General features: G+C 42.2%; 1 protein-coding gene across 4 annotated transcripts in view; it reads left to right on the forward strand.

The window, feature by feature from the left end:
• The window catches only part of LOC123748658 (tyrosine-protein phosphatase non-receptor type 13), a 182,933-nt gene that overhangs the window by 135,196 nt on the left and 26,576 nt on the right, over positions 1-21,161 (forward strand). For all 4 annotated transcript variants that reach the window (XM_069319364.1, XM_069319365.1, XM_069319363.1 and 1 more), the window contains 8 exons: positions 1,852-1,956; positions 3,156-3,250; positions 4,275-4,434; positions 6,852-7,049; positions 8,420-8,631; positions 9,766-10,432; positions 11,039-11,219; positions 20,549-20,791. In XM_069319364.1, the coding sequence (XP_069175465.1) occupies positions 1,852-1,956; positions 3,156-3,250; positions 4,275-4,434; positions 6,852-7,049; positions 8,420-8,631; positions 9,766-10,432; positions 11,039-11,219; positions 20,549-20,791 (1,861 nt within the window). The remainder of the gene's footprint in view (positions 1-1,851; positions 1,957-3,155; positions 3,251-4,274; positions 4,435-6,851; positions 7,050-8,419; positions 8,632-9,765; positions 10,433-11,038; positions 11,220-20,548; positions 20,792-21,161) is intronic.

Below are 21,161 nucleotides of genomic sequence, written 5' to 3' on the forward strand. Positions count from 1 at the left end.
AATTCCCAATGAACAAAAATACAATGTCCCATAAATCATAGCAGCTCACAAACATTCACGTTTTCTATGCTTGTGTTGCTCGGTCAGGTTAGGTTTGTGTGTTTTAGTAAACCATTTTCTATCCATTGTGGCAACTTGAGAGGACAGGCTGAGCTAGCAGTCATATCTTGCATGTATTGCTCTTTCCTTTTCTATAGATCAGCATTTGTCTCGATGCCAAATTTTCTCACAATACTCCCAGTGTGACTAACCTCACAAAATTGATACATTAATTTGATTCCTCTTACCACCTTCAGATTGATTGCTGCTCATCATAGATATCATTGTATTAGCTAAAAATTTGCAGTTTGTAATAAAGAAATATTGTTAGTAAAGGATATTCTTCAGATGGAGCGTGTCAGCTTAACACTTTCGTACTCTTCTAACGCCCCTGGCGTCTGATTTTTTCTCCTGAGTCCGAGTTGGTGATGCCAGTGGCGTCCGATTGTTAAAATATTTGTTAAAAATTTAAATTTTATCCGATCAATCTGGGAGTGGGTTTAAAATAATCGCCTTTAAAGTGTGCACAATTTGATACCCAAATGAAAGATGTAACATGCAAATTGATGTCAGAACACTGGAAAGATTATACGTACATACATTTTGCGTCCAAAATTTAAAATATTTGTTAAAATTCCATTTATTGTGCTATTATTATGGGACTAGTTTTAAAATGTGCGCCTTTAGATTGTGAACAATTTGATACCAAAATGAAAGATGTAACACAAAAATTGATGTCAGAACACTGGAAAGATATAAATAATTTTGTGATGATGTGCATCCAAAATTTAAAATATTTGATAAAATTCCATTTATTGTTCTATTATTATGGGACTAGTTTTAAAATACACACTTTTATATTGCGAACAATTTGATATCAAAACGAGTGACATAACATGAAATTTGATGTTATCAAACTAAACGAGTATACACATTAGGTTGCAGGTGTTCCAATTGGTGCTCGTTCATGGGTAACTTTAGGCTTTGCTAAGGGGAGTCATGCCAGGCTTTTGGACAATATATGCATATACTGTACACCTGCAGGAAATTTAATTGTGAACACAATGATACCAAAACGAATGACGTAGCACAAAAATTAAGGTGAGAAAACTTAAACGAATACAGTATACACATTTTACTGATTTTGTGTGCTCACGGGTAACCAATTTAGGCTTTGCTGTGGGGAGTTACGCTGGGCTTTTGGACATTATATGCATATACACCTGTAGGGAATTCTATTGCGAACACAGTGATACCAAAATGAACGCTGTAGCACGAGAATTAAGGTGAGAAAACTGAAACGACTATACAGTACACATCTCGGTGTCGCTGCACGCTCGACCGCACCGCCAGGAGTAGTTTGTGCATACAAACTGAGCGCACGCCCTAGGCGGGAGAGTATTAATGTATCACATGAGAGGGCAGTACACAAAGTTGGGGTCGGTTTAAGGTTTAGCAGGCCCTCATTATGTAAGCCGTCAGAAGAAGAAACCCACTTATTTTTTGCCTGGAAATTCAGGCTTTCCTAACAATTGGTAATTGTTTCTTATAATATTTGATTCATTTGGTGGCCAAAATGTGTCTTTTGATCCAAATAGGCCACTGGCTCAAGAAAAGAGCCAAGGGACCTTGGCTCTGAAATATTAATTACACTGCACTACCGTCTCGCCATGAGTTGTAGTTGGATGGATTTAGCTCCATTGGCAAATGTAGGTGGAGCTCAGAAAATGCATTACAATATGGAATATGTAAAAAAAAACAACTGTAGTGTTTGGCTTATGTTTTAGTATTGTCCATTTCCTTTATTTTCAGGCTGTGTTCCAAGAAGAAAAGTTACCACTACAACACCTGCTGGGTCTAGCTGTGTTGGGCAGCGGCGAGTTTCACTTTGTGGCGCCGCAAACCAAACTGCATAAAGTAAACATGAATTTTGTTGCAAATTTCTTTGTTTATTCTTAATATAAAAGAAAAGTTTGATTACAAATATATTATGTTAGTAAAGATTTTTTAGTACTGACACTCAGTTGATGAAAATTGTGAAGTAAGTTTAGTGTGATGTAAATAAACACTGCCTCACATGGGCCAGTAGGCCTTCTGTAATTCCATATATTCTTATGTTCTGAAGTAATTTACATACTGGTGCAGAACTTACATTTCTTATATGAGAATGAATAATTGTACTTCTGAGTGCTGCCATTAGATTGCTTCTTAAGACAGGGAAAAGGATGAAATTTGCAAGAAAAGAATTGAATTGACATGTGCTTGTTTAGTGAAGTATGCTAATATTAATATGTATGTGACACGAAAAAGTGATAAGAATATCTAGAGGGGATTGTCTGATCACGTATTGGTTTTGTATAAGATATGTGGTAAAAGGGTAACCCATACCTCAGAAAGAATAAGTAAGATGAAGAAATGTAAGTTGAAAAGTTGAGTGAGAAAGAACTGGTGGTTGATTACAAAGGAAGAGTTGATAGTAATCTTGAAGCAAGAGACTGTGACACATGAACCTTGGCGACATGTGGGATGAGTATGGCAAATATTTGTTTAATAATTCCAAGCAAGTGTGTGTGGAGTTGCACAAAGTATTAGAGGCACAAGAGGACTTGCTTGGAGAGAAGAGGTGACAAAAGCTGTAGATAAGAAAAAAGAACAAGTTTTAAGAATACAAAGTGAACGAGAGCTAAAGGCAACATAATGAGCACATGCTGTGAGTGACAAATATGGGAAAAGATTAGTTAAGCAGGAAAAAATAAAAAAGAGCAAATGAGAATATAGAGAGAAAAATAACACTGGAAGAAGGTTACTAAGGTGCACACACAATGATTTTTAAAGGCACAAATATGCAGTTACTTTTAGAGTTGATATCAAAGATTCTCCATTTCTATTATCTTCGTGATGTTACTATTAATTTTCCAAGGATCCTGTTATATGTTCTGAATTTCTCATGCTGGGGATTCCCTCAAACATAATGACAATTAATGCTTTTAAGGATTATGAGATAGCAATCAATCTCTGAATATTGGAGTTGGCATGTGAGATGCATAAAGGCATATTATCGTAAGTGTTATATGTCTTCTTCATTATGTTGATGCTGCACTTGGTGGATGTTGCAGGTTTCTCCCCCGGGATGGAAGGAGCGGCAACCCACGAAAGACGGTCTTATTCAGAACAATTTTACACTACACTTGAGGTTCATATACTATGTTAGGTAAGTGTAGCATTTTCTTCAAATTTCTTCCCTTACACTCAATTTGTTCTTGTAGCTCAACATCCTTTGTTTTTGTTTTGATCTCTCATTTATTGGGTCTGTTTTAAGAGTATCGGGGCAATAATTGAATAACCTGGAGATCTTAACTATACCAGATCAGCCTATCCTCTCGGGTGTTTACAACTTCACTAAAGGAAACTAAATGGCCCAAACGTTACCTAATTGAGGACCCTCAAAAAGAAAATGGGACATCACGTCAATTATGCGAGCCGCTATGATATTTAGTATGTCTTGCTTTGACACTGGTGATTTTTATGTCAAAATAAAATGTTTATGTGAGAGGACAGGTTGACCAGTTGGATATTTTTAACATATGAATACATGGGGATTAGATCATCAGATCACTGCATGCTCATCAGCTCACCAAAGGAGCCGTCACTCCTTTCACCCACTGTATTCCTGCTTTAGCGCAAACAATTGGTGGCAATTTCTTTACATTATAAATTCTGTGTCCATTAGAGCTTTCTAAGGGTCTTTATCTTCAATGTTTGCTTACATGAAATAAAAACAGACTTTGTTAACAGATTTTTGGATGAGAATATGAATAAATAGTGTAAATTCTAAATATCCCAACCACTTGGGCTGGACGGTAGAGCGACGGTCTCGCTTCATGCAGGTCGGCGTTCAATCCCCGACCGTCCAAGTGGTTGGGCACTATTCCTTCCCTCCCCTGTCCCATTACAAATCCTTATCCTGATCCCTTCCTAGTGCTATATAGTCATAATGGCTTGGCACTTTCTCCTGATAATTCCATTCCATTCCATTCCATTAGACACCCAACTCACAAATCTGGAAATAAAGGAAGTGATGCTGTTTTGGTACATCGAGGATGACTTGATAATGGTCGAGGGAGAACTGAAATGTCATGAATTCCTTTACGTTCTGATTTGTGGGTTGGATGTCTAATTCTCAGCTCATATTTTTGTAGCTGTCTACATGTCAATTTTTCTTTTTCCTAAATCAGATTCAATAATGTGGATGAAATGGAAAGCATGGCCAGGCAGCTGCTGTATCTGCAACTAAGACACGATGTGTTGGAAGGTCGTCTTCCAGTCCCACCAGATGCTTTGCTTCATCTGGCAACCCTTGCTCTTCAAGCAGAGTTTGGCGATAAAAAAGAACAGGTGAGTGCTGTATTCTGAAAGAGGAAAAGATATTTTCAAACTCTTGCTCACATGGACAGATTTGTACTGGATCCTTCCAGTGCAAAACAACCTCATTGCATCCAAGCTCTGCTGTTTATTCCTATTTGTTCAGTACTTCTCTAAAAATGTTAAAGGGGTATTTTTTATTACATGTGACAGAAAATATCCTTGCAAATTTTTATACACACACAAATAATATATCAACTATGTATTTTGTTTATGAAAATAATAAGAATATGATCAATATGCTATTTTTTATTTCCTTTTGTAATCCAATGCTTTCTAAGCCAGAGCTTATATGGTCCACCTAGAACTTGTATTGCCTGCTAGGGGTCACATTACCCTTGTCCACCACAATAACAAGCAAGTTATATTTACCTGAGGGCCACTAACCCTAGTGGCCTCGATGAGGACAGGTAGCCGGCAGCTTGTTTATATAATTGTCTTATCACATAATTAGGGAAGAGAGACTGTGGTGAATCTAACTGAAGCCATCACAAAAGTTACAAGCTAATAATAACACAGTAGGGAGAGTAGGGTCCTGTAACACAGTGGTCTAAGTCCTTGGCTCACAATCAAGGGGACCCCAGGTTTAATTCCTGGGCAGGACAGAAGCATTAGTCATATTTCCTTTCTCCTGATGCCTCTTCACCTAGCAATAGGTACCAATGGAGCTAGGCAATTATTGTGAGTTGCATCCTGTTGATGGTCCGTCATTGGCCTAGGGGGGACCTTGATAAGCCTGAGTAAAAGCTTCTTATTATCAGCAGTGGGAATTAAAATGCTCAGCACACCACACAGTCGATAATTAGAAATGCAAGGAAAACTATGTATTATTCTGATAACCAGTTGTTAGTAATTAATGGATATCCTGACTGCCACCACATGATAGCATCTGTCACCACAATGGATGGTGTAACTGGCAGCCCTCACTTTGTGCCCTGGCACTGTGATGACTAATCAGATAAGTGTTTCCTTCTTGGTTTATCCTAAAGATTGTTGTCTTTATACAGGAGTTCTATGCTTAAGGGTTTGTTTAAATTCCTGGTGTACCAGTTGTGTGAGCCACTGACACTCTCTGCTATGGCTGTGTTCCGGTGTTGTCTGTTCCACCCCCCCTCCTTTCCTTGCATTGTTATTGTTGTTGATGAAGACCCTCAGCTCCAGGTAGATCTTTTCTGAAGTTGTGTGCCATAGCTATCAGCATGGCTCAGCTCTTAAGATGCTTTGGAACTTTGTTGCAGGTCTGAACCATGCAGGCTACCCCCCCCCCAACCCCTTATAATTTTTTATGTACAGTATATACAAAGTATATCCCTTCTAGGTTTGAAAAAAAAGTATATACATATATATACTTTATGTATACTTTATATACAGAATTGTAGGCAATACTGTATTTCAGAAAGATGCTGCACATTGTCACTTGACTCATAGTCTGTGGCTATTTATGAATTAGGTTTTCCCGGATGGGTGGATTGTAAAAGATGGGCAAATTTGTTGGCTTGCTCACTGGATTTGTCCCCCACTGGTCATCAAAATCTCGCTCCTTAGTCAATCTTTGTACTAGAATAATGTGATTAATGACATAACTGTCATTTGTGGAACTTCAGAATAATATTGTGCTATGTATCTATAGCAATAGTGGATGTGTTGAGATTTAATCTTGAGATTAAAATACTTAATACTTGAATACTTTGCCTTACCGAAACATTTTACAGATTGCTTTTAATTTCTTATAAAATAGCAGTAATTAAAATGTAGGCAATTATTGAAGATAGTTTGTAATAGTGCAGGTCATATCTTAAGGAGATGATTAAATTACCTAGTGACTGATTTCCATAAGGTGGGAAAGCATTTGTCTGGAGAAGGTGGACAAATATTGTTGGAAAGGTAGATAATAGTAAAAGGAATGACAAACTGATATTAAAATAATAACCCTTAAACAGTTTAACTAATTAACTCCTACATTGTGGTGCTCATGACAAACAAAAGAAGACTAATGTAAAAAAATTCTTTTGGTGATTCAAGCACAGGATTTAATCACAGATAATTGTTAATCATTTAAGAGTTACTAGATGAGAAGTTCTTAAACAGATACATTTTACATGTAACTGTTGTCATGGCAGAATATAATAGGCAATAAAGTATGTTTAAGTGTTGCTTTATCAGCATAATGGCACTGTAGTACTGAAGTGATTGTGTAAGTTAATGCTATATGTTCTAGGTTATTAAAAATGATTATCATTTCTTGCATTTTTACTTGTTGAAGATTTCTAGTTTTCAAGATATGTACTTGTGAAAATTCATCCTCTGCTAGTCGACTTTAATGGCAAAAACAGTATTTATATTAAGGATCATGAAGAGTAATTGATGAAATTTGATTTCTTTTTACTTAGGATGTGAGCTACTTTCTTGCTGAACATTATGTCCCCGAGTCACTACTTCGTGGAGGGCAGGTGATGGCGGTGTCACAACAGCTGCACCAGAACCACGCAGCTCTAGCTGGTCTCCACTACACACAAGCTCAGGTTCGCTTCATCACTTCCCTGCAGGACACGCAACACTACGGCACGCACTACTACCATGTCACACAGGTAACTAATGAAATTACGGAGAACAAGTCATGGTAACACGGCTGAAACAAATAACTTGACCCACACACATATGAAATACAACGAGTGACAACATTTCAGTCTATCCTGGACATTTATTAAGCTGTGACACAAATGAATTTGTCACAATAATATTGCACTTGCTTTGTATTGCCTGTAATTTCATCCATCTATAAGATCTTGATGCTGAGGTTCCTCTGGGAACTTCCCTTCAAAGTGGCAGGTGGCCTTTGGGGTATCTTACTCAGACACTGTGACTACTATCACATATTAAGATGCTCTAGGGGAAACTTAGTTATTTGTTAAACTTTTCACACATTCTGGTTTCGGTAGTAGTGTTCACCCAATTCAAGGTTTAAGAAGCTCTCCCAATTCTAGTTGCTGATTTTTGCTGTCAAGTGAGCATAACAATACCATACCTGCTAATACAGTCTTCAACATTGTTGTGCACTAGTTGGTGCAGTTCTTAACCTTTTCCTGTAGTTATGTATCTGAATGCAGGCAAGTTGGAAGGCAGTTGCCTTGTTTCCTTTATGATAACCAAACCAGTCAGCATGAAGGATTTTAGAGCAGACCTGTTTTTAATAGTAACTTGGCTCCAAGATATTTTATTAAGATCTTGAATAAAAATAGTCTAAATGTTTTAGATATATTTTAAGTGAGGCTACCAATTTGAAGGTTCAATAGATGTAGAGAGGGAAGGTTATTGATGATAGATAGTTAAGGAGGCTGGTAGTGTTACCTCTCCGCACGTTCCCGACTGTGAACTTTCTGCGCTGTCTGGGCCACTTACTGTCCGCTCTGTGATGTGACAAATGTTTCAAATCATTTTATGTTTTCTAAGTTATTTATATGGTTACAACTATAAATTTGGTGTCAAAATGTTTGCAAATGGATTCAATAGAGAATAGATGCATAAACAAAAGTGTATTTATAATAGATTATGTATGGCAGTGGTGAAAATCCAAATGTTTTTCAATGGCAGTCGGATGACACATTTTAGTGTCGTCGTAATGTGAAAGGATTGAACAATATTGGTTATTGCAACTTTGCAGCTTATGTGTGGCTTTGGAAAAAAATCCTGTGCCTTTAATCAGTTTGCATGTGTCTACTCTTATATTATTTTGTAATCTGGACATGTTTTTTATTTCTTTCTTTCCTTATGTACTAATTAAGTGTGTGCTTGTAGCTACATGTTTGTGTGTGAATACTTTCTTTCCTTTTGTACTAATTAAGTGTGTGTACTTGTTACTACATGATTGAGTGGATTCTTTCTTTCCTTATGGACTAATTAAGTGTGTGCTTGTAACTACATGTTTGTGTGTGGATTTGATACAACAATTTCCCATCAGGACAAAGGGCGTCAGCAGTGTTGGTTGGGCATCGGGCGTGAGGGCATCCTAGTACTTGGCAGTGGACCTCTCACCTCCGAGGCTGTTGCTCGAGCTACCTTCCACTCTTGGCCCTCGGTCAAGAGGGTATCGTATACCACGCATAGGCTAACCATTGCTATACGTGGATCAGACAAATCAACAAAAATAAAGTTGAATTTACAAGAAAACAGGTGAGTTTGTATTAAGTTAGATTTTGTTTGATAAAGGAATGTTTCGAGAGTTAGGCAAGCTGAGACAGGTTCTGAGTAAGTACGGTACATACTCTCAGTGAAAAGTAATTACAGGGGGACCTCAAAAGAGTAAAAACCATACAAGTCTCACAGGATTTTACTATTACAACATTTGTTCAAAATCTTGAAAAAAAAAGTACTACTTTTTTCCCAATTTTTAAATCATTTTGAACATGTGGGAAAAATGTGGTCTGCCTAGGCATAGTTAATACTCACCGACCATACTGAAATATTTCTGCTCTTTTTGCTTTTTCTGGTAAATATTGCTTAACAAATTTAGATTTTTATAAATTATTTGCAATATTGAACTTAAACTGTATAAAAATAATGTTCTTAGTTATGTTCTTGATGAAATTTAAAACATACTTAATCTTGAAGCATCTTTTTTATAAGGTAGTGGCAACTTTTGTCTTAATATTTTGTTTTTGGGTGGATTTTTTTGTTAAATAATGGTTGGATTGGTATGCATTTCAAGATATGAGTGTGCACTCACTCACTCACTCACTCACTCACTCACTCACTCACTCACTCACTCACTCACTCACTCACTCACTCACTCACTCACTCACTCACTCACTCACTCACTCACTCACTCACTCACTCACTCTCTCTCTCTCTCTCTCTCTCTCTCTCTCTCTCTCTCTCTCTCTCTCTCTCTCTCTCTCTCTCTCTCATTTCCCTTTCCTTGCCTCCCTCACACAGTACAACCCTTCACTCCAAACAAAGTAAGAACTGCTTCCTGTCTCCCTCTCCCCCCATACTCTCCCTCCCAGATAATCCTCTACATGACATAAGCACTGGAGTTGGGAGGAGGTGGAGAGCTGAGGGGAGAGAGTGGTGTATTAGTGTCCACTGTGTGTTGTGTGAGTGAGGGGCTTCTTGCGACTCTGTTGTGGTTATTACATATACCTTAGGGGGGGGGGTTGTTCCTGGGTTATGTTCAAATATTCTATGTATGTCAGAGTAGGATTATGTAGGATTATATATATATAAAATATAGGCAGTAAAGGATAATTATTGTGAATACAGTGTAAGAGGAGTGCATAATTTGAGTACTGTATTGTGTTCTGGCAGGAGTCGTTATGTCTTCTACCTGACTACAGTTCACCAGGGTTTCCACCGTGATGCTGCCACCCTAAACCAGCTATCATTGTCAGCAGGAGGGTCTGGTTTGCCTGTGGAACTGGTTTCTTCCCAGCAGGACTTTCACTCACAAGCCACCAGCAGTGCCTCTTCAGCCACCACTACTGCTCGGACTAGCCTGTCCTCGGCCGGTACTGCCGACGATGTTTCATACGGGGGTCACTTGACCGAGACACCTGGGTCTTTAGGAAATATCCAGGGGGCAGAAGATGAACACAAAGATGTTCCAAATACCTTTGCAGGTTTTGGGAGAGAGAAAAACAGTGAAGCAACATCCTTGTGGCCAATAGTGTTGGGAGGACAAAAGTCATCAAATAGTTTATCCAGAGACAATTTCTTGTCAGAAATCCTATGGCGAAGTGGTGGAGAAGAGACTGATGAGGTCTTTTCCATTGAAAACTTGGAGAATGAACAACAATTTCATCGACAAGAAGAAAATACTGAAGCAAGTGCAGTGAAAACTTTAGTTCCAAGAGTGTTCCATCAGCGGTCTAAGAGTAATATAGAGAGCAGCAGCACGGAAGGGTCAGGGGGCATCAGACCAGAGCTCACCCGGGAGTTTGTTAGTGACGAATCACTCCTTGCTTCGCCCAAGAAGGTCAGTGTCCTTTACATCATCACCACATTGTCACTACTATACTCTAACCACCACATAATTGCTGGCTGTAAAGGCAACTAATCTAAATACCCTAGAATCATTCATCCTCAAACCAGAGATCAGATAGTGTTAGGGCTGTGTCTGTGGTACCAGAGCCAATGTTCTGGAAAAAAAATTGTAAGCCTAGAAGTTGTTTTTAGCTATTTTTTTCCCAGGTACTCCTATTTGAGGTTCATACAAATTATGACCCACAAAGTAAAAGAAGAATTACCTTGTGGATTTGAGATGGTTAGATTGCTTTGCTGTCTCTAACAGACCTGTCCTTCAGCAATTCTCATGCTATCCTTGGAGGCGGTACAGAAACTTCACTTTACAGACTTATTTGTTTCCTTGCATCTGTTTTGCTTTATGCATTTTCATGTTAGGGGGAAGAGGGGGAGGCAGTTTTTCTTCCCCGTGGCCTACCATGTTAGCATCAGTGTTCCTTGTGTGTGTGTGTGTGTTTGTGACACACACACGAGGAACTGACACTCTTACTCTCACTCCCATCTCATCATCCTCTCTTTTCTCCCAACTCTATGGACCTCAAATTAGCTGGCATTGCAGGGCCATGCTGTGAGGATGGGGACCCGAGTGTCTGCGGCGGCACTACAAAAGCGTCGCCTGCGAAGTGCGGAGGCTCTTCAGCAGCAGCAACAGCAGCATCAACAGCAGTTCCACCATCTCCATCTCCAACATCTGCCAAGCCTGCATGAGCTCAACACCAGCTCTGCAGCTGTGGTTGTTGGTGAGTATGAGTACGAGTGATGATTGGTGAATAATTTTTGGTGCCTGTAAATATTGTTTTATGCATCTCCTGAATACCTTCATTCCTTAGTATTGCTTACTTTAGCAAAATAACATCTCAGTTATGTTTGAGACTGTTCTGAACAACACAAATCAACTGCAAAAGGGATTAAAGTCATTACACACAGAGATCACACTAACGTGATGCATCAAATGAAGAAATCCACAAGGACCGTGACGAGGATTCGAACCTGTGTCCGGGAGCATCCCAGACACTGCCTTAATCGACTGAGCTATGACTAGCGTAGTAAGGTAGTGAGTGATGCTTTTCACTCTTTTAACCCTGTCGTAGCTCAGTCGATAAAGGCAGTGTCTGGGATGCTCCCAGACGCAGGTTCGAATCCTCGTCACGGCCCTTGCGGATTTGTTCTGTTGATTAAAGTCCTCACCAAAGTCTTTGTCTTTTTGTACCTGTTAAGCAAAACAACAATAACTCTATTAAATATACTTTCTTGAGAGATAGGAGAGAAAATTGTGTTCTTTCAGAATTGATATTAATTATTGCAGAATGCAGGACATGGGGGGGTGAGGATCTGTTAGAGTATAACAGTTTGCAAGCCTTTATAGGGCAGGATTATATAACAGAATGCATGGTAGAAGAGGGGTGGGGGGGGGTAAGGGAGGGGGAAGGGTTTATGAGTATCGGAACAGTGTCGGGGCTTCACTTACGTTGGGTGACTCATAACCCCATATGCTCCGCCCCCCTGCTCGTACACTCTCTTTCTTACACTCTTCTTTCGTACACTTTCGTACACTCTTTCACTCTTTCTCTTACATTTTTCTCTTCATTATATTTCTCCCTCCAGAAACAGATATACAGGTATTGTACTTATGACATTCCACTCAAAAGTGTATCTGCTTCTGTAGTTACATATACTGTACTTTAGTAGAGAAATTTATGTTTTTCTTATGTTGATTGTTGGTAATTACTTTGACTAAAGATCATGTACTGCATAAAAATGTGGGCCACTTATGTACAGGATTTACAATAATGTTTGTGATGTTAATTTGAAAGTAGCATCACTGGTTTGAGGTCTCTACTCTGTGTAGATTTGAAGAAAGCTATTTGGAGAAATTAATGCCATATAATATAGAGTCTTTTGGTTTGTGTATGTGCATGTATATGTTTGACACTCTACCTTCACTGAGTTGCATTGAGTGTTTTTTTTCACAAATTTATCAAAGTATTTGAACAGTTGTTGAAATACCCAAGAAAAAGAGAAATTCAAGCTGTCTTCGGAAAAAAATGGAGCTTTGTTCTTTACATTTTTGGTACAATATGGGAATTTTGAAAATGTATACGATCATGGAACAATGATCGTATACATTCAGATAGACAGTTTCGGGACCAAAGAGCCGGAGCTCAACCCCCGCAAGCACAACTAGGCGAGTACTTGTGTATGGATGATGCTCTCTGGATGTGTCTTGCCCTATGCTATTGTTTCTATGCCAGGCTTTTGTTGCATCGACAACTTTTCTTCCCCGACTCCACTAACAGCCTCTCCGAAGCTGATACCTGCCTCCTTGGTCACTCACACATCTTGGGTAATTTAAACTGGTCAATCATTACCTCATTTGCTCTGATGACAGTTGCAGATTTTTTCTCTCTCATCATCATCATTAAATTTACCATAGTTCAGTGTATGATAATTAGGCTTTTGTGCATGTGGCATAGCATCAGTGTCAGATAAATTGGCTTTTGTGCATGTGGCATAGCATCAGTGTCAGATAAATTGGCTTTTGTTCATGTGGTATAGCATCAGTGTTAGATAAATTGGCTGCAATGTACAAAAAATGTCTTTAGTGCAAATATCTTGAGGTCGTGATAACTGGCGTCATTGCATTCAAAAGGACTTCATTGACGCAAAAAATGCCTTTAATGCACGATAAATTGATTCAGTGTTTGAGACAATTGCTTCAAACATCTGGTACAATTGCTTCAGTTGTCTCAATGTGTGAAACATTGGCTTCACTATCCCCGATAACGGGAATTATAATATTATAATTACTAATGAATTAGCCCCAACAGCGAAACTCGGCGATCTTGATATGGCAAGAACGCAGGTGTAAATCAGCTGGTATTTGTTTACGCGTTGCCATGGCAACCACACATGGCGGGCCTGGCGTAGTAAGGTAGTGAGTGGTGCTTGTCACTCACCATGGCGCCTCACCACCTCATTAACACCTCACAACACAACAAACTACCTGCGGGGAAGCACCCACGATTATTGCACTGTGTTAACAAATGAATTGGCGTGACGGGCGCTGAGCGCGGGTTCGAAGTTGGGAAATATTTGGTGGTGTAAAAGAGGCTGCTGTGAAACGCGATCATGTGGGCTAGGTGAGTATATATATATACAGTATATATATATATATATATATATATATATATATATATATATATATATATATATATATATATATATATATATATATATATATATATATATATATATATATATATATATATATATATATATATATATATATATATATATATATATATATATATATATATATATATATATATATATATATATATATAAATGTTTACCGGGGCTTCGAACCCGGGCCCATGTGTTACGTATGTCGAGTGTGTGTTCTTTGTCGTTGAATGAGGTATGTGGACACAATATGTGAACAGTTTTCTGTTCATATAAATGGGTGTGGCTGACCCGGGTGTAGATTTCGATTTTTCGATTTTTCGTGATAATAAAGGCCATGGAAGAAGCATGTGGTGGTTGATATTGGCAAGATGAGTGGGCAGCACAAGGGTGGGCACCACGGGGTGGGTTGGTGGAGGGTGGGCAGGTGGGTATAAGGGGGTGGGGGGGCACACGACTGGGTGGAAGGTCTACCGCCCATCCTCTCTAACCCCTGGAGTGGATAGAGGATGGTGGGCCTCAGGGAGTGTATGGATTGGCATACGGTTTCGTATTTGGGGAATATGGTGGGGAGGCGGTGGGTTATTGTAATAACAATAATAATATCTTTAAATTACTTATGTTCTCGTTCGTCCTGCATGGATATTGACTCGATCCTTTAACCCCATTTCTCCCTGTCACAGCGCCGCCTGGGAATAAAATATTATTGTATACATTGCCACATTAAAAAATTTATAATTCTTTGTATTTGCTACTTATTTTTTATTTGAAAATTTTATACGAGAGGGTATGTGTTCACCTAGTTGTGCTTGCGGGGTTGAGCTCTGGCTCTTTGGTCCCGCCTCTCAACTGTCAATTAACTGGTGGACAGATTCCTGAGCCTACTGGGCTCTATCATATCTACATTTGAAACTGTGTATAGAGTCAGCCTCCACCACATCACTGCCTAATGCCTACTACTGCTCACAGGATGGGTATGGGGTCCACTACCACCCACAGGATGGGTATAGGGTCCACTACCGCCCACAGGATGGGTATGGGGTCCACTACCACCCACAGGATGGGTATGGGGTCAACTACCACCCACATAATGGGTATGGGGTCCACTACCACCCACAGGATGGGTATGGGGTCCACTACCACCCACAGGATGGGTATGGGGTCAACTACCACCCACATAATGGGTATGGGGTCCACTACCACCCACAGGATGGGTATGGGGTCCACTACCACCCACAGGATGGGTATGGGGTCCACTACCACCCACAGGATGGGTATGGGGTCCACTACCACCCACAGGATGGGTATGGGGGTACATTGTAAACTAATTTTATAACTCCTCTCCTCTCAACTACTACCCTTTCCACTTTCCTGCCGCCTCTTCCATCCCCTTCTCCCCCCCTCCCTCTCCGTCACAGTCTAAACCTCCCCCCCTCCCTCCTTCCCCCTCCTCTCCCTCTCCTCCCCCTTTCCTCCCCCTTTCCTCCCCCTTTCCTCCCCCTCCCCCCCCCTCCCCCCCCGACCTCCTGTGAACACACAGACAGCACATGTGGTCGGGGTGGCGGTGTGGGCGCCCCAGTTCTGCTCTCTCCGGCACACCAAGGGGCTGGCTGCCATAGTCAGCTGCGTCCCCTGTGGCACCCCCTGTGGCACCCCCTGTGGCACCCCCCCGTGACCCCGTGTGACCCCTCCTTGGGGCCCAGCTTCGCTAAAGCTTCCTCGTTATTAGTGATGTGATGTGTTGAAACCTATAGTGAGTACGGTGACGAGACGGTGACTACTGTGTGTGCTTGTTGTGGCTCAGTGACTGTGTTATTGGTGCCCCATAACCCCTCCATCCCTCCCCCATTCCCCCCTTCCTCCATCCCTCCCTCCCTCCCTTCCACAACCCTCCTGTGTATCTGTGACGTCATTGATGTTATCATGCACGCCAAATTAAATGACGTCATTGATGATATTGAGCCCTGATAATGTAATTTTTTCGGTTGGGTAATGGTGGAGGGGGGGGGGGGGGGCGGGAAGGTTATTGTCCTCTGGTGTCTTCTTATTGTTCTTGTTCAAATGGTTCGTTCGCCTCCAGTGTGTATGTGCAGGGACGCGGGTTCGATCCCGTTGTATAACCTTAATATTTCCTCACTGTTGAATTGTCTCTTGCTTTGTCAACTCTACTGTTGTTGTTGTTGTTGTGGATAAAACTGGGTCGAATGTTTGCCGTGAAGTCGACTCAGTTGATTGTTCCAAGAGGTGGACGCAGTTGATAGCAGACATAAAGGAAACTGAACATCGAAGCGCATGATTCAGTTTGGGGTTAAATCATGCGTAAATTAGTCCTGTGGCACAGTGGTCTTCGTCCTCGGTTCGCAATCGAGGAGGGACCCAAGTTCAAATCACCCGGGCAAGACGGAAATGTTTAGGCCACGTTTCTATTCAGCCTGGAGTTGGGGCAACTCTTGTGGGTTGCTTCCTGGGGGGAAGGACACTGTAGTTGGCCTAGAGGAACATCGGAAAGCCTATATGTATAGGCTTCCTGTCCCCCCGACAACGGGAATTAGGTGAAGTTGAGAGCACGAACCCGTCCTCATGATGTGTGGTGTTGGAGGAGCCTTTGTGTTGGTAGTTTGGACCCCTTCATGGTGGTGTGTGTGTGTGTGTGTGTGTGTGTGTGTGTGTGTGTGTGTGTGTGTGTGTGCGTGCGTGCGTGTGTGTGTGTGTGTGTGTGTGTGTGTGTGTGTGTGTGTGTGTGTGAAGGTCATTCTAGAGAGTTACAGATGGCTGTGCTTAGGAGGAGGGGTAGAGTGATAGAATATTTGAGGTGTTTCATTACCTCTCTTCTCCCTGCTCCCCTCCCTCTCTCTCTTCTCCTCCCTCCCCCTCCCCCTCCACCCTTCAAGGTCGAGCTTAGCATTACTCTTGACGAGAAGATGAATTTCTGTGTAAATTAGATGTTAATTATAATAGCTCTCTCTGTCTCTCTCTCTCTCTCTCTCTCTCTCTCTCTCTCTCTCTCTCTCTCTCTCTCTCTCTCTCTCTCTCTCTCTCTCTCTCTCTCTCTCTCTCTCTCTCTCTCCTCTCTCTCTCTCTCTCCTCTCTCTCTCTCTCTCCTCTCCTCTCCTCTCCTCTCCTTCCATCATCAGTCATCCGTAACAAATAAAACTATTTTGCCTTACCAGAAATGTACAAACCCAAGGAAACCAGCTAACCTTTTCCCCGGTTCCTTTTCTCTTTCCTCTTCCTCCAGTTCTGCTTCGCCTCTCTCGTCTTTTTGCAGTTCCTCACCTTCTTCTTTTTCCAGTGGCTCTTCTCCTTTCTTTCTCTTCCAGGTTTGCGTTTCTCTTGTGTTTCACATCTGGTTGGGTGGTTGAGTAAATATCTTTGGTTTTCCATAGGCTCCTGTTTTGTGAACATACTGTTGCTGTACACTATATAGAGGCGAGTAAAAAAATGTGATATATACGACTGGAAGTATTTTTGTGAGGTGCTGGAAGTTCCTCTGCCAGCCGCTGGAAGTTCCTCTGCCAGCCGCTGGAAGTTCCTCTGCCAGCCGCTGGAAGTTCCTCTGCCAGCTGCTGGAAGTTCCTCTACCAGCCGCTGGAAGTTCCTCTGCCAGCCGCTGGAAGTTCCTCTGCCAGCCGCTGGAAGTTCCTCTTCCAGCCACTGGAAGTGACAATGTAAATCACTCCCAAAACCCTCAAATAAACTGAAATAAACCTGATTATACGTGGCCTGGAAGGTGGGTCTCCACCACACCAGTCTTCGTCACTCGCTATTCAACCTCTGGCTGAAACAGGGAACGGTGATGATCTACGTTCATTATGCCTCGAAATTGTGCCACAGATTCTTGGCTGGAACATACGAGACTGTGGCCAAAAATACAGTCAATACGGAACGACGACTCGAAGTGACTGCAAGATGCCCCGAAAGACATTGAAGCTCTGGACGATCTTCAGGCCCTGAATGAGCTTGAGGCTCTGGATGATCTTGAAGCCCTGAATGATTCTGAAGCCCTGGATGAGCTTCAAACCCTGGTTAACCTTGCAGGACTTAGCCCCTCGAAGTCCCAAGTAGTACCATTGGCATCGAGACGTGAACACTGAGAGACTCTTGGAGACGGCGCGCGAGGGCGTGCTTCTTTCTTCGCCATGAGAGATGGGCGTGGAGCTTCCGTGGGCGGTGGGCGCCACCGCCTCACCATTACCACCTTCGTGCTTGGTGGCTCTGCAGGTGCGTTGTACAGGTGTACACAGGTATCAAGGGGGTTTGTGGCCTAGCTGCTTTGTGTGTGTCGACGGTACTAGCTTTGTGTTTTGTGACGCGCGAGTGTGTGTGTGTCTTGTGTGTTGCGACACTTATTTAATACTCTTGTTTCTAGCATTTGTTTGTGAATTGACACCCGTCTGTGACATTTATTAACAGTGACACATGTTTGAGAGTTGACACTTGCTTGTGGGTTGACACTTGTTCGTCATCTGTGACACATTCTTGTGCATTGTGATATTTGTTTGTGAATTGGGAGACTTGCTTGTGCGTTGTGACAACTGTCTGTGAGTTGTTACACTTCTTTGTACGTCACGAAACAATGTTTGGGAGCTGTAGTACATGCCTTTGTTTTAATGTTTTTCGTACCTGAACGTGTACTAAACCTCCCCCCCCCCTTTATCACCCGTTGACATCATCCATTATGAACACGTGTTGCTGTCAACAGAAACATTTGTCTCAACTGTTCGCCAAGCACGCAGTCACACCTGTTTTAAGAAACAGGTGACTCAGTCTAATTTGAAAATTGAATAGAAGGGTTGAACCCGCCAAACACACACACACACCGAAACTACGACGTTGGTACAACGTTCGAACAAGTTTTAACACCTCCTATAACCAGTTCTAACAACCAATATAGCAAGTTGTAACAACGTTCTAATACGTCATAAACACGTTAAGCCAAGATATAACAACTTTATTACAAGTTGTAACAAGCGGAAAATAGAGACAGTTTCGGTTTGTGTTTCCAGGGAACTGGCTTCTTCCTTCCGTGAGGTACAGTGTGAGTGCCTCACGGAAGTGTGAGTGCCTGAGGGAAGTGTGAGTGCCTCAGGGAAGTGTGAGTACCTCAGGGAAGTGTGAGGGCCTCAGGGAAGTGTGAGTGCCTCACAGTGTGACTACAGTGGACGTAATTCTGAGACATTCTGAAACTCCAGCGTCACGAAATCCAATAAGTAATAATAATTCTAATTACTCTTGAGCTTTATTGCTCTGGTATTAGTGTAATTTTCTTGGTGAATAGCACTATTATGCCGGTCATTTATGACGTCACCAGTATATTGGCGGAGAACACGTGTACAGGTGTTTGGAACAGGTGTTCAGGGGATGGCATAGTTCCACACCTGAGCACACCTGTCTTGGCAACCCAGATCCGTCTCATTCCCCTCTACTCGCACCTCTCCACTATCTGAAGCAGGTCTTTTAAGAGGTGTGAGGCCTCTTTCTTAGGGGGGGGGGGGGTTATACCTACTTCTTAGGGGGGGTTATACCTACTTCTTAGGGGGGGTTATACCTACTTCTTAGGGGGGGTTATACCTACTTCTTAGGGGGGGGGTTATACCTACTTCTTAGGGGGGGTTATACCTACTTCTTAAAGGGGGGGTATACCTACTTCTTAGGGGGGTTATACCTACTTCTTAGGGGGGGGTTATACCTACTTCTTAGGGGGGGTTATACCTACTTCTTAGGGGGGGTTATACCTACTTCTTAGGGGGGTTATACCTACTTCTTAGGGGGGGGGGTTATACCTACTTCTTAGGGGGGGGGGTTATACCTACTTCTTAGGGGGGGGGTATACCTACTTTTTAGGGGGGGTTATACCTACTTTTTAGGGGGGTTATACCTACTTCTTAGGGGGGGGGTGAGGCCTGTTTTTCAGGGGGGGGGTGAGGCCTGTTTCTTAGGGGGGGATTGAGACCTATTTCTTAGGGGGGGGTGAGAACTGTTTCTCATGGGCACTAGGATTTTCATTGATTTTCAGTTATCAATACAGATAACAATCCATAATTGACCTTTTTAAGTCCTCTCGCTATATTGTCTCTGGCTATATCAGAGGGAAGTGAGGACACACATACGCACACACACACTCTAACAGGCACCCTAAGGGGGCTCTGATGGCTGAGTGGACAGCGCTCGGGATTCGTAGTCCTAAGGGTCCGGGTTCGATCCCCGGCGGAGGCGGAAACAAATGGGCTGAGTTTCTTTCACCCTGATCTTTCTTTCTTTCCACCCTTTCTTTCACCTAGCAGTAAATAGATACCCGGGGGGTTAGACAGCTGCTACGGGTTGCTTCCTGGTGTGTGTGTGTGTGTGTGTGTGTGTGTGTGTGTGTGTGTGTGTGTGTGTGTGTGTGTGTGTGTGTGTGTGTGTGTGTGTGGAAAAAAAATCTGTTGATTTATTGACAGTTGAGAGGCAGGCCCAAAGAGCCAGAGCTCAACCCCCATAAGCACAACTAGGTGAATACAACTAGTAGAACTCACACACACACACACACACACACACACACACACACACACACACACACACACACACACACACACACACACACACACACACACACACACACACACACACAAATGTGAAAATCAAAAATATTTTTGGGTGATCTGGCTCAAGAAACATCTTTTAAGCCAGAAATTTCTTCCTTAAAGGAAAGAATCAATTGAACAAATCCACAAGGGCCGTGACGAGGATTCGAACCTACCTCCGAGAGGATCCCAGACGCTGCCTTAATGTGTGGAGGTGGCCACACATCACTTGATGCATCACGCTATTGTGATTTCTCTTGTGTATAAAGAATCATTTGTGTGAGCCGGAAATAATAGGCGCGCACACCCTTTCCCGCCAACAGAGCCGTCGCTGCGGAGTGTGGTGGTGGAGGAAGAGGATTGCGTTAGTGACTCGCTGCTGGAGAGGTTCCTGCAGTGCCCCAGTGGAGGAGGACAGGGCTGCGAGCGACGGCTCCGTTCCATCACCCTGACCAAGGAGGAAGGCTCCCTGGGAGTGATGATCGCAGAGGGCGCGGATCATGGCCTCTACATCCAGGGCGTCTCCCCCGGCGGCCCGGCGGCCCTCGAGGGCTCCCTTCAACCTGGTGAGTATCTTGTGCGGCCTCGCTGGCTCTGTGTACTGTCTCCACCCCCTCTATGACTTGGGGAAGACGTGGGGTGGGTTAGGTAGGGGCAATCCAGGGTGTAGGAAGGGGGGTAGTAGGTCCACAATAGCCTGGTTGGTCACTAGGCTATTGTGGTGGCCTTAATTCCCTCCAGAGGTTGATAGGCTTTCAACCCAATACCAAAAACCTTATGATTGCTAGAATGAAACCTATTTTAATTCTAAGGTCTCTAGGACTCTTTTAGTTCTAAAGCATAATAAAGTAACATGTTAAATATGCCTTATGCTAACTATGCTTTATGTTAAATATGCTTTATGTTAAATATGCTTTATGTTAAATATGCTCTATG

The sequence above is a fragment of the Procambarus clarkii genome, chromosome 92 (assembly GCF_040958095.1).
Source record: "Procambarus clarkii isolate CNS0578487 chromosome 92, FALCON_Pclarkii_2.0, whole genome shotgun sequence".
Taxonomy (NCBI): domain Eukaryota; kingdom Metazoa; phylum Arthropoda; class Malacostraca; order Decapoda; family Cambaridae; genus Procambarus; species Procambarus clarkii.